This window comes from Lepidochelys olivacea, assembly GCF_965140295.1.
Source record: "Lepidochelys olivacea isolate rLepOli2 genome assembly, chromosome: 17".
NCBI lineage: Eukaryota > Metazoa > Chordata > Testudines > Cheloniidae > Lepidochelys > Lepidochelys olivacea.
Window position 1 is genome coordinate 6,631,950 of NC_140427.1, and position 14,160 is coordinate 6,646,109.

At 42.0% G+C, this 14,160-nt stretch overlaps 1 protein-coding gene across 15 annotated transcripts in view; it reads right to left on the bottom strand.

The window, feature by feature from the left end:
• Window positions 1-10,032, bottom strand: part of BCAS3 (BCAS3 microtubule associated cell migration factor) — a 502,746-nt gene extending 492,714 nt beyond the window's left edge. For 3 of the 15 annotated variants that reach the window (XR_014714393.1, XR_014714394.1, XM_084650989.1), the window contains exons 1-6: window positions 9,095-9,367; window positions 8,721-8,805; window positions 8,276-8,320; window positions 8,063-8,150; window positions 3,990-4,044; window positions 1,675-1,750 (exon numbers count right to left, since the gene is read on the bottom strand). Coding sequence is in view for 11 of the 15 variants with exons in the window: in XM_084650989.1 (XP_084507115.1) it covers window positions 1,675-1,750; window positions 3,990-4,044; window positions 8,063-8,136 (205 nt within the window). In the remaining 4 variants the exon portion in view is untranslated. Of the gene's footprint in view, window positions 1-1,674; window positions 1,751-3,989; window positions 4,045-8,062; window positions 8,151-8,275; window positions 8,321-8,720; window positions 8,806-9,094; window positions 9,368-9,927 lie in introns of those variants that run through there. The other 12 variants (XM_084650987.1, XM_084650997.1, XM_084650998.1 and 9 more) reach the window with 7 other exon arrangements.
• Between the last annotated feature and the right edge of the window lie 4,128 nt (window positions 10,033-14,160).

Below are 14,160 nucleotides of genomic sequence, written 5' to 3' on the forward strand. Positions count from 1 at the left end.
ATTACTATTCTGAAGCCAAGTTTACAAAATATATACAGTCTACAGTACTCTGCTACTTAAGAGATTTAGCAACAGAAATTATTAGTGCATTTAGAAGGAACGATTGAGTACACAGAAAATAGAGGGATCAGTGATTCCTTCTTCAGTACTTTTTCAGAGGTACTTTGTCTATTTAGGAAAAAAGAGAGGTCTTTTTACTGAGCAAATAGAATCATCTGTAAGCTACATTACTGCCAGTTCATGTAATGCTATCGTATGGACAAATCAGAAGAAAATCACAGAGGAGCAACAAAATAATAATTATAACAAAGATGACACTTATGTAGCACTTTGATGATCAAAGCTTTTTACACATATTATCTAATGCTCACAACACCCCTCTGAAAAAGGCAATTTCCATAAAACTATGAAGGTGCTATAGAAATATATCAAGACAGACTAAAATAACCAAATGTTTTTATATCTTGGCTAAGGCCGCTCTACCCTAAGGTTAGCGAGAAGCAGAATGTTCTGAAAGCATGTAAACTTCTGACAGGCAGGGAGAAGAACTCTTCAGGATGGTACAAGAGTATAACCAAGACTAAGACGATTAAACTGAACTAAGGTAAATTTAGGATGAATATGAAAAATAAAGGTTTCATTGGATATGTTTGATTTTCTGTCATCCTGTGGCAAGTGAAAGGACGTGGCGAAAGCCCCAGTGGCTGGGACATTTACAAATGCACAGCAAGGAAAAAGAAACCTACTAGAAAACAATCACGCACTGGCCTTGAGCATGAGGCAGTGAGATACACAAGCTAACCTAACAGGTCTTTTCCGTCTCTAACATCTATAAATTTGTGAACTAGGAATCTTTTTGCCATTCCAACAGCTATAAGAAGTATAACTTGCCCTACTTACCACCAGGACATGAAGATTCCCTATCATGTCATACTATCATGTTACATCTGGGATCAGAGTGAGCCTTTGCCAGAGGGGTAAGGTGGAGGACACTGAGGTAACAATCAAGCTGTAGGAAACATCTGGAGGAGAGCTACAGCCTCTGACTTGTAGGACAGGCTTAGAGCTCCATGGTTAGTAAAAGCAAATTGATGTACATTGTTAACACTTCCATTAGCTACACCTCGTGTAGCTCACGAAAGCATAAGCTTTCGTGAGCTACAGCATGGAATGCATCTGATGAAGTGAGCTGTAGCTCGCGAAAGCTTATGCTCAAATAAATTGGTTAGTCTCTAAGGTGCCACAAGTACTCCTTTTCCTTTTATGACACTGCAGCCATTCAATGTGTGTGCATGAAGCCACTGGGAGAGATAATTAGGTGATTCATGCCACAAACCTACGAATACATGGATTACACTCAGAGCCTATGTTTTGTTTTCAACTGATCTGGATAGTGAGGGGGCCAAGGGACTTTGCTCTGGAATTTGGTGACCTCACTAATCCTGTAACACCAGAGTTCGCTCACCTTCACATTTCAAGAAATTTGCTGAGTAAAGGCCTGTCTATTCACTCGGGATTTTACACAATAACGATTCATTCCTGGTTAGTAAGGAGTAGAAAGGGAGTTCTGTTTGAGCCAACTCTTGTCTAAACTGTAATTTTGCTGTTTAAAATTATTGTATATGGGCCCAAAAGATATAGAAATAAAACTGAAAGAGGAAGATAAAACCATACCATTTAAGTCTGTGTTTTCAAATCTGACCCATACTATTTTTTCTTTTTCTTCTGTTGGTGGACTACCACTGTAGGCCTACACACAAAAAAGAGAAAGGTTGAAAGAAAATGAAGTATAACATCTTTATTTTCTGCTCTCTGTATACAGCACATCGGGTAATGCAAGGAAAACAAGAATTGTTGCATATTCTTATTGCATGCATGCAATTATTGCATACTTATACCCTCAATATTTCTGGGAGGTTTTGAGAGGAGTGGTTCCCTGGTCAACACATTTAATCTTAAATATAATTCAACTAGTGTACCAACACTTATTAAAGTAAAAAAGCAGCAAGACACACAACCAAAGACCTTCCAGGTACAGAGAACAAAAGCCAACTGGCTTCTAAGAAACATAAACCTTGTATTAATTGGACAGAACAGATGATAGTTGTTTCTATAATCCTTGATTTTGACAGTTTAAACTATTTTTAAATAGAATAAAAAGAGGATCTTTAGAGAGAGGTATGTGTATTCCTTTAATTCCTTTTTGACCCACTTAAACACTTTATAAGCGAGGCTGAAAAAACAGAAGCCTTTCTTTCCTCTGAAGCTCATTCCTACTGTGACATTTTAATCATATACCTATGATTTTAATATAACCAAAATATTTAAGTTTGAAACAGAAGGCACTGTAACTAAATCAAAGCAGATCCATACTTCAGTTAAATATATTCTACAGATGCCCCTAAAGAGATGAGGTACAAGAGAAATTGGAATGAAGCTTCTTGGTGTTTCTAGACAACCTAAGTTTTACAGTTCTCAGGAGAAACTGCAGTAATCAGAGTATGAGCTACAGAGGCAATACCACTGTTTCCAAGTGAATTATTGTAAGATACTGTGCAGTATTTTGGATTAAATATGAAAAGAACTTGTATAATCACTATGTGCATGCTGGACAGGCAATAATATGCACTCAACATGTAAATAAAAAATTAGTGTTGGTATTATTTTTCAAAACAAAGCATGTTCCACGCTTACAAGGCAAATTGACTTGTAAAATATAACTAAGAGTGCATCTTTTTAACTATGGAGAAAAAATATCTGAGTATAAGAACAGGTTAAAACACAACAATTCCTTCAATAGAAGTTTGACTATCCTTACTTTTACATCATAGCTTGAATCACAACATGAAAAAATACATTTGGCAAATTACTAATAGTCAGAACCATCAGTGGGAAACTTTTCCTAACAGGAGTCAGGGTGTGCAAATTTCTTTTTAAAAAAGAAATTTCTAGCTTGTATAATTAACTATTATTACTATTATTAACTGATTCCAGCTATGAATCAATTCAATGTTGCCTTCCTGAGTGGACAGGTAAACAGTTACAGTTCCCCTACTACATCCACAGCTTTCCCACATACCAGGAGCATGAAATTAATCCCACTCTGATCAGTTTCAGCCTGCTACTTAGGACCCCCTGGGCAGCAGTGAAGTGACCACAGCCATATCAATTCATTCTGCAGTTACTTGGGAAAGCTAGAAACAACAGAGCACAAAAGAACCAGGGCTATTCTTAGGGGAGAATGACCCAAGATATGGAGCGGGGGAGAAAAGCAGAATGACAGATTCAGGTGTTTATCCCTCCTCACCGCAAGCTGGAGAAGGGGTAAATTAGCAAATCTCCTCCACCCAGCAGCAACCTGAAGGTTCTGAGGCAAGTGGAGAAAGGAACAGAGGAAAAAACCTCTCCTTCTCCTTTCCAGCAAATGTTAAACTTGCAAAACAAGCAGGTGTGTATCAAACTTTTCTGATGCCTACTAGCCAGACGTCGACACAAAAACTCATGAGTTCCTAAGTGTGGTCCAGAAATACCAGCTTGGGAGGAGTCCCAGCAATTAGGAGGGTTGGCCTTCCCACAAAAATGTGGTCTATCTACCTCACAAGTAAGCCTTTGCCTTTCATTGCTACCACTACCGCATCTTTAAGTCGGCAGACAATGTAACCCTCTCTCGCTAGTACATATATGAGACATTTTTTAAATACTTTGCCCAAGACTTTCACCTGACAGTGATTTTGGGTGCCCAGTTGGAAACACCTCAAAAGCACCTGATTTTCAGACCGTACGCACCTTCTGAAAGTCAGGCCCTTTTAAGGCGTCTAAGATGGGGGACCAAAAAAAAAAATAAAAATAAAAAAAACTGAAGCACTCAAAATTACCAGTCAAGCACTTTTAAAAATGTTGATCTTTGTATAAATTGGACTATCTAGCTGCAACTTACTTATACGTATTACTAGCACTGTGAAGAGAGTGGGTTTGTTTTAGGCCCTTACCTGTGGCACAACATCTTGAAGAAATGTAACAACACTTTCCATATATGACTGTTCCCTGGAAAAGAAGAGTCCTTAATTACTATGGAAGTCTAAATACAGACATAAATACACTGACTATCACTTACCACTGGGGAAAATGATGCAGGCTATGCCTTAGTTTAGATTATCTGCAAAAGAATGATTGGCAACTCATTGGATAATAACTGCACAGAAAATTACATTTGCCTTGACTGGTGGAGAAACCTCCAATTCCAGTCTGTATGGTTTCTTTACAAATTTGTGGGGTTACATTTTGCTTTTTACACTATACACCTACTCAACTACATTTAAAATGTCCCCAGTTATTCCACTGAGAAAAATACGGTGTTACCCCTTGCTGGTGTGTAATTCAAGGTATAACAGAACCTCAGAATTACAAACACTTTGGGAATGGAGGTTGTTCAAAGCTCTGAAATGTTCGTAACTTTGAACAAAATGTTTTGGTTGTGCTTTCAAAAGTTTCCAATTGAACACTGACTTAATACAGCTTTGAAACTTTACTCTGCAGAAGAAAAATACTGCTTTTACCCATCTTAATTTAAATTAAACAAGCACAGAAACAGTTTCCTTACCTTGTCAAATCTTTATTTTAAAACTTTCCCTTTATTTTAGTAGTTTTATGTTTAACATGGTACTGTATTGTACAGTATTTGCCCTTTTTGGGGGGATGGGAGGGGGGAAATCTCTGATGCCTGATTGCGTACTTCCAGTTCCAAATGATGCATGCGGTTGACCGGTCAGTTCATAACTCTGGTGTTCGTTACTCTGAGGTTCTACTGTACTACACAATACCCATATAGTCTGGAAAATTTGGAACCCAATGACTTGATAAACTGCCTATCCCACACTGGTCACAAAGTAAGGGCACTGAAGTCTGTAAAGGATTAAGTCATCTCTGACTGTCACATGTCTGGGCAAAGTGTAAAAGGAAGGGAAAGCTGGGTCAAAGGAGAAGGCTGTATCCTTTTCCCTCCTGGCTGGCTGAAGCAAGCAAAGCCTTTGGGAATTATTCTTCAGTGTTTTTCCATTTGCTTTTTGTTTTGCGATTGATCTGTGGACAATCAAACAAGCCCTGAAAAGAGGGCATTAAAAAACTAATAGCTGAAACATTATTTCTCTTCCTGGGCTGGGGAAAACTACCCGCCAGCTTACATATGCTAGGCACTATCCTGAAGCTAAGAGAGGCTAGAGATTTCTCCTATCTATTCCCGAGATAAAGCTGGCTAGGATTAGTGGGAAGACATTTTCAGTAGAGGTCTTACACTGTGGAACTCACTCCTCTTGGCAATTCATTATCAGCTGCACTTCAGAGTGCAGTGGTGTATAATGCAAGGCACATTTGTTCTGATGGACTTTAACTAAGGCTTTTATTAAGGTATCTTACATAAGAGAGACGCGAGTCTCTCAGATATGCTGTGTAACTGCTGAGCAACAAAGTATGTGGACTCATCCCATAAGGCTGATGATATCTTTGTATAATGCTAGTCACCTAACTTGGCAATGGACAACATGTTCAGCAGCCCATACAATTTTTTAAAAGTTAGTGGTGATTCTAAATTTTATTAGAATTTAGAATCTCTGCATCCAACAACTTTGACATACTTCAGATTAATGATTATTTTGGTACATATTCAATCTGTTTTAACGTAACTACTTCAGCGTTAAGTCTTGAATTACCAATAGCAGCAAATACAAGTTGTTGCCACTACTGCCCTTGCTGCTGGAACAAAGAAATCCAGATCCCTGCTACCAAAAGGCTCAGCCACTTTCCTTCTAAATAAAACTGTGTAAATATCTTGTCCACATAAAATGTTGTGGACATTCAGTACTTGGAAGCCTTTGTTCTCTCCAGTCATGACAGCACTAGGGGAGGAGACGTAAGTTTCTGCGTACACTTGTATAACAGGACAGTCCTACAGCTCCATGAGCATCACTTCTAAATGTAACAAGTTGCCTGCCCTGTGAAATGAAGGCAAATCTGAAAAATTGTTCCTGAAGATCGAGAAACAGTTTATTCCAGACCAAGACTGACAAAAGTGGACACAAAGATTATTAAACTAAAGAGAGTTTATCATAGTAGTTAGAGCAGAGCACTTTAAGACAAGACACCTGCTTTCTATTCCTGATTGACTCATTGTCAATAATCTTGGCCAGGTCATGATCTCTGTCTCTCTATAAACTTGTCTATTCTACAGGATAATTAAAACATAATTGATGTTTATGTATAACAGCCTTAACAAAAGGGTGGTAATGTCTTCATTTCATAAATGTGTGCTGATGCTTTCCAAAGTATATCTTTAATGAGTAAGCCAAGCAGGCACGCTCTGGAAATGTTTTGTTCAATGTATGTACACTAAACCTCTCTTGGAAAGAAATTAAGCAATGGTTAGCAGACAGAATGCTGAAGGCTAAGAACTTCTGAGACAATTTCTTCTTTGATGTACTTAAAAAAAAGAAAAAAAAAAAACTATGAAACTTCTAATTAGTTTTTAGCCAGGTAATTGATAAATCAGTATTTGAAGTATGCCCCAAGCTAGCTTCTCTTTTGCATATGCTTCTCTTGTTTTTGTAAATTGTTAATATATTCTGCCATTTGTTTGATAACCTACTGTTTCAAAATGAGGGCAGGAGGTTCAAGTTTGTAGCATGTTACCCAGAAAATTCAATTCTGAGATAAAGAATGAGTGATGTACCCATAACAGAGATATGCAGGTTGGGAAAACAAACTGGAAAATAATCACCACACAAAAAGTACATAATCAAATATTCTTATGGAGTTTTTCTTTTTTAATTATTGCTTTTCCAGAGAACAAGCTCACTCCACAGAACAGGTTACTACAATAAGAACTGCATTTGGCAAATTTGCAAGATTTCTTCTACAGGCTTCTCCTCCCTTCTATGAAAGCTTAGGTTGCAAAGACGCAGTTGTTTATGCAACTCAGTGTGTTACAGGAACAACTGCATTTTATTTGTTCCTGCTAAAAAAATCAAGTGAATCCTGAGATCTAAAGAGACAGTCATCCCCATCATTACCATGGTTCATGTTTTGACAGCTCTTGTAAGTAAAGTACAAGTTGCCAAAACATACATGATGTTGCAATGCAATACCATAGCAAAAAAAACTAGCCAGCAGCATAATGCCACCACTGAGAAAATTTCACCCATTCTGCTACAAAAGGACTTAGGACAGGCAAGTTTTCTGGTTACTCTAATTGAGGATTCAGAGTAACAGCCGTGTTAGTCTGTATTCGCAAAAAGAAAAGGAGTACTTGTGGCACCTTAGAGACTAACCAATTTATTTGAGCATGAGCTTTCGTGAGCTACAGCTCACTTCATCCGATTGGTTAGTCTCATAAGGTGCCACAAGTACTCCTTTTCTAATTGAGGATGTTCACCATTCAACCATTGACATGTGAAGGTAACTTAGGGAGACCTGGCAAAGGTAGGAAAGTCTGTTACGCACTGTATTTTTTTTTTTTTAAACCTTCACTGTACTTGTCTTCTCTGTTCTCCTGAGCAAGCAGTACACTGACATCCACAGCAACCTCACTTACTGAGGCAGTGCAGATAACAGGAGCTTTTATACTTTTTAATATAAGAATGGAACAGAGGGAGACAGCAGTGGCGGGGGGGGGGAGGAAATCTACAAATGCCCACTAAGCACAAGTTTGTTATGACTCAGTTGTATCTAGTGTCGAGTTTGTTTAGCAAGCAAAATATGTTTTGCAGTCATTTCTTGTTTATATATAAAGTGTTCAATCATCTACCCTGTAACTTGTAAGGTTGGTGAACATTTTGGCCTACCAATCTCAAATGTATCCCTTTCAAAGAGAATGCCTGCTGTGTATAATCTTGTAAATCTGGAAAGAGGCATTTATTTACTTTCTTTTCCTGGAAAATACTGAGCACAACAAAACTGTACTGTTTATGACAGGAAGTTGCTGCTGATTTTGAGAGGACCACGTATTTGTTGAACAGGAATATTCTAGGGATTTCAAACAAAGGTAATTGGACATCTTCTAAAACATGCTTACGTGACAGCCTGTGGGCGAACCACAACTCCCCCTGTACATCGGCTAGGGCGGCGAGGAGATTCTGTTGCCATCATTGCTCTGCAGATACCTATGGGCAGTAGATTTTTTTTAAAATAATTATTTATGGGGAAATGTTTATTTATATTAGTCAATTTCTCTAGCTAGCATGACTGTAAGCTCTTCTCTCCGATACATCTAAATCACTATACTCACCTCTGGCACTGTTTAAATAAATCTCTCCTTGTTCAGTATCCCAATCTACACCACAGGAAAAAAGGGAAACCAAAATCTTGCATGATAAAATGAGTTTTATTTAAAGAAACCATGTATTATGTAAATTGCACATATGCACCAACATCTTAGGAAAATATATAACAACAAATTTTATAAATACACTAACTGCATTACACCAGCTTGAGAGCAGCATTTCATCATGAGATACTGACCAGGAAAAATACACACATAAATTATAGAAACATAGACTTTTAATCACAATGAATATGCTATTGGGAAACAAGACATTCAGTAAGTAATCACAATGGCTAGAATTAAAACCAATGCATAAGATTTCACAAAACAAAAGCATTCCGCTTTTAGTTGTTCAGAACAATTCAGATCAGTTCTCTTATGCAGAAAAACAAAACAGTTTTTTACTCACAGGGCAAAAGGCATTGACCAGACACCAGTAATTATGACAGGTCCTAATCACGCCCCTCAACAGCTTCTATCATCCAATTAGCAATCTAGTAACAACAAAACAACAACAGTTGAATCCAGGTCACTGCAACCACATTACCCAACATAGTAGTCATTACTTAGTGTTGCATGTGTGCATGGTACTTTGTACAGAAAATAAAGACTGTAGATGAAATCCTGACACCATTGACTTCAATGGGGCCAGGATTTGATCCATGTTCCAAGCATTTTACAGTCTAAGAGACATGGAGGAGAGGAGTTGTTCCAAGCCCAGTGGTACATCTGTAAACCTGTAGCAGCCAGTGCCTGCTGTCATTCAGCCACAAGCACTGTTACCTGCAACAGAACTCCAGCTCTTGTGCCACCAGAGTCCCAGGGTGGAAGAGAGCCTGAAGTGCAGGGCTATTGGGAATCATCAGTTCAGTCTTGAGAAACCCCACTGGCAATTCTTGAGCCGGAAAATTGAGCCTGACCAGCCTCCCACACTTGTGATCCCCAAATTGCCACCCAGATACCACAGCTCACCAGACCAATCCAATTTATTTTACTCCTCCGTACTCAGACACCTTCATTTTCCCCCATCTCTCCCCTCCCCTCATCCTTCCCTTCCTCCATCCCTGCACATCCCTCTATCACATCCTTCCTCACCCCTCCCCTACCCCACCCCCCTTTCCCAGACCCTTCCCCTTGCTCCCCCCAACCTCCATCACTCCCTGCCTCCCATCCCTTCTTTTTCCTCCCTTACCCCACCCCCTGTCCCATCCCCCTTCCTGCCATGCCCCATCACCCCACATCCCCCTTTCCCAGCCCTTCTCCTTCCTTTCTTCCCCGTCACCACCGTGGCGGTTCCCCTTCCTCCCTACTGCCATCACCACCCCCTTCTCCCCCTTCCCTGCCCCTACAACCCTTCCCCTTCCTCCCCTGCCCCCACCCCTTCTCCCTCCTCCTCTGCCCCACCACTCTTCTCCAGACCCTGCCCCTCTTCCCCTCCCTCCCCATTTCCCACCCCTGCCCCCTCCTCCCCTGCCCTATTCTCCTCTCCCACCCCTGCTTTCCCCGCCCCCGCCCCTTCTCCTTCCTCCCCTGCCCCATCCCCCTCCTCCACCAGTCTCCTCCCCTTCTATCTCCCCGCTCCCGTTTCCCATCCCCCCCTCCCAGGCCCCCCTCACCTGCTGCGTTGCTCCTTCGCCCTGGCTCCTCACTGACAGTGTTTGGGACCCTCTCGGGAACTGACACCTGGCACACGCTGACACCAACAGCCAATCACCAGGCGGGAGAGGCAGGCTCCTCCGTCCTGTCACCCAATCCCACTCCCCGGTATGGAGCAGTGGGCGGGACATCGACGGTATGACTGTCGCCTGCACCCGCTCACTGGCCAGAGTAGGTTGAGAGAACAGAGCGCAGCCTGGGCCCGTTTAGCTTTGTTTACATCCAGATCTCGCGAGAGCCATCGTGAGACCCCGACGCACGTGCAGGGAGGCAAAGCCCAGGATCCTGTCAGTCACGGACCAACGGCCAATCAGAAGGAAAGACCTTCGACCCCGCCCACATCAAGGCGTCAGAATCCTATTTTACCGTCAGTTTCGTCATTACGTAATCCCGGAAGTGGCCTGGCTGAGGCAGCAAAACCAAGGCCCCGGCTGTCTCCGGGAGGGTCCGCTCGTCTCCGGCCCAGAGCGGGTAGACTCCGCCCCGTCATGGGGTGGGGGCGGGGGGATAATGGCGGAGGCTTCACAGAACCGGGGGGGGGGCAGAGCGGGACGGCGGTTGAGCGAGGCCAGGCTGCGAGGGCCGCGAGCTGCGGCACGGCCCTGGCGGGCGAGATGAGGCGAACGAAGAGCGGCGAGGCCTGGGCACGGAAAGGGGGTGTCACAGCAGGACACACACACACACACACACACACACCCCCGCCCCGCGGACAGGGAGCGGCCCTGTCATAACGGGACAGAGCCGCCCGAGCAGCCCGGACGCGTGTTTGGGCGGGACACAGCTCCACCCGCTGCCCCCGGGACGCTCCTGGGCTAGCGGCCCCAGTGCCCTGAGCAGCGCGGCGAGCGAAGGCAGCCCAACGAAACCTCAGTGGGCAAGACCGGCTGCGGTGACATCAGGGCTAAAATGGCCACCCTGGCTGAAGTGGGTTTTAGTCCACGAGAGCTTATGCTTCAATAAATTGCTTAGTCTCAAAGGTGCCACAAGGACGCCTGTTCTTTTTGCGGATACAGACTAACACGGCTGCTACTCTGGCTGAAGCATCCTGATTTTTTAGGCAATAGATGTCCTCCCCACTTCCGTAAATAAATTCTGGAATCACCCTCTCTGGGAACCTGCTGGGTGTAAAACAAAAACCTGACAAACACTGCCTTCAGATGGCATAGGCCAGCTTTCTCACAACAGTCTGGTCATGAGAGAGCTGAGGGATACAGCTTGGAAATAAAATGTCATACTCAGAACAAGCAGTTGCATCCCCGTCCTGTACATTTACAAGATGACTGCAACTCTTGTAGAGGCACGTGTCACCAATAAGGAAACTCATACTCAGAAACCACAAATGATAACACCACAAGTTTTCATCATCGAGAAAGATTCAATTGTATGATTACTGATCTACATCATTAGTTACAAGAGGGAATGTAAGTTAGGCCCTTGACCGAAAAAGAAGAGAGGGTCCCTAACTGGAGCAGATGTAGTATTTCTCAAATGTAGCCACATCTGGCCACCAGGGGGTTTTCTTGCAGCCACAGCCCCCTGGGTGGTGGCAGGGAAGCAGCAGCCCCTCCCCTGCGGCTGCCAGCAGTGATTGGGCCGTGGCCACCTCTGGGGGAGACAGCAAAGCTGAAGGAGCAGACAGCTAGTGTGAGTTCCCCACCTTCCTAGGGTTTGGGCTTCAGCCGTTGGGTGGGGGGTGGTAAGCTCCACCTATGGGGCTTTGAGCTCCATCCCCAGGCCCCATCCTCTGGGAAGAGAGGTTTGGGCTCCAGTCCCTGCCTATGAGGCGATTGGCTCTGGCCCCAGCCCCGAACTCACCCTCCCCAAGTACCCCTGATTCCTGCTGCCTCACTAACCACTTCCCCATCCAGGGCTTAATTGAGCCCTAGGCTTAGTACATCTGCTGTGAAAAGTGATGTTTGTTTGATATCACCTTTCACAGCAGACTTACCCGCTAGCAAGTCTTTTTTTAAAAAAAGCAACCAAAAGACACAATAAGAAAAAAAAGACAAAAACATACAAAGCACCTTGTGTGTGTTTCTATTCTGTTTAGGTCCAGTAAAGAATAGAACAACTGTACATTATTATTACTGAGTCTGCAAACAAATTACAATGATTTGGACATGTATATGTGGATATTTATTTTTCCTGAAGTTAAGTATTGTAGGAAAAATTGTCAGGCCACTAGCAAGACTTGATGGCCACACTCTGACGCCACCAAAAAATTTGTTATGCGAACCCCTTATGCTGAGAAGTACAAGGTACTGCAGTCACAAAACTCTTTGAGATTGGGTGTGAGCATGCCCTTCAATTAACAATTGTCAGGATGAGTTAATCAGAAGCCCTCCACTTAAGACAAAAAGGGATTGTGAATTTGTCCAAGAGTTTGGGCTGAGTTGATGGTGGTCTTTTGTTGAGTGGTGTTTGTGTGGGTGCAGGTGGGAAGGCAGAAGAGGAAAAGCAAGCAAGCCAAGCATTAACTGGTGAGTGCAATGTGTGAAAAAGCCAGGCAGAGACTTTTAGGGTCTGTTCAGTTGGCTAAAGAGACTGGGGGCTGTAAGCTAATGAACTGTTCCTGTTATACCTGGTTTTTCCTAGACTCAGAGATGGTGTAGGGTCCTTGTAAATAAACAAGATTACATCCAAGAAAATACCATACTCCATCAATTTGTAACCAGCTAGAACATCCCCAAAGCCCCAAACTTTGACTACACAGGTCAAACAGGGGCAATGCTTCTAACAAACCTATCCTGTAGAGCAATATTAGGTACGTTTGGAGTTAGAATATACAAGGAACTTCCTTCCGAGCCTGAAGAAATGTTCAAATGTTAAGTTCCTATATCTGTTAATTGTCTCACAACAGAGAAATGCCCTTACAGGAAGAGAGCTGAAGTTTCTGGTTGAATAGGTTAGACTACACAATGGTGACTTGAATTACACACACACCCCCTAAAACCACTAGCTGATACACAGATAACTTCCTCCTTGCACATACTATAATTTTGTTTCACAATGAAAAATGTTTGAAGGCTATGACTCAACAGGCCTAATTCGATTTACTGCTGCCTCTTAAGGAGGGCTGTCAGCTGTAAATTTTATTTTTTCCTTATCCTGATTGACTAATTAACTTATGTGGAGGCAAATGACATCAAAATAGGCAAAGCTGACAAAAGGGTAAGCTCTAGCCAGTTTACAGTAGCAATCAAAATATATTTTAAAAAATGGAAGGGAATGATTGCTCTGGGGAATCTCCGTTTGCAATTGCAAAAGTTTTATTTGTACTATACTTCTTCCTTTCAAATAATTCTCTTTGCTTATTTTATTCAAAACTAAGAAAGCAGACATTAAAGTGATGACATCTGCTGCTGCAAATGGAGAAAACCCTGCAGCCCTAAACAAGTACTATGGGAAACAGGAGGTGGGGGGGGGGGGGGTGGTCAGGGAAAAGAGGTCACACTTACCTGAGTGCATGTGCTTGATGATATAGTCAAATTTTGCTTCAACATATATAGTCAGAAAAAAGTGAACATGTGCCAGTGTATACAAAGTCTTTTTTCTTCAGTGTATTTCCATGTAACTTGTGATACAGATTCACATAATTCTTAATGTGTTACAGCTGGGTTTTCCTTGTGGCAAGAAAAAAAAAGACTGACATCTCACCAGTCTTTTACTACAAACCTGTAAAAGCTTGTAGACTGGTGAAGAGTTGTTTGAATTCCCTGGCAGATAGGCAGCTAAGTAGGATCTATTAAATGCTTTGAAATTTAGAGATGAAAAATGCAATTATTCGTTTAACTAAAAATGGTTTACTAAGCAAGAATCAAATTAAAACCAGCAGTTAATATTTTAGACTTATAATATTATAGATCAGTAAGTCAAATATAGCTACTCAATTGCTAGTTAAAAACTGCTTTTTCGTGTATGAATTTCTGTGCAACAGTAAAAATCATCATCCCTAGTAAAAACTGTTAACCATGGGTTACAATCCCATAGTATGAGAAATAATTTAAGGACCAACCTAGACCATACATTAATATTTATATCTGTAAGAGATGTTATTACATTCCTTGGATGAAAGAGAATTATACATCTTCAGAAAGCCTATGATTCCATTTGGGGTTTCTGTAGCCATAGTAACATGTAGGTAGCAGAGCTAATTTTAGCCTGTGGGTTTTATTGTTCCAGTATTAAAGAAT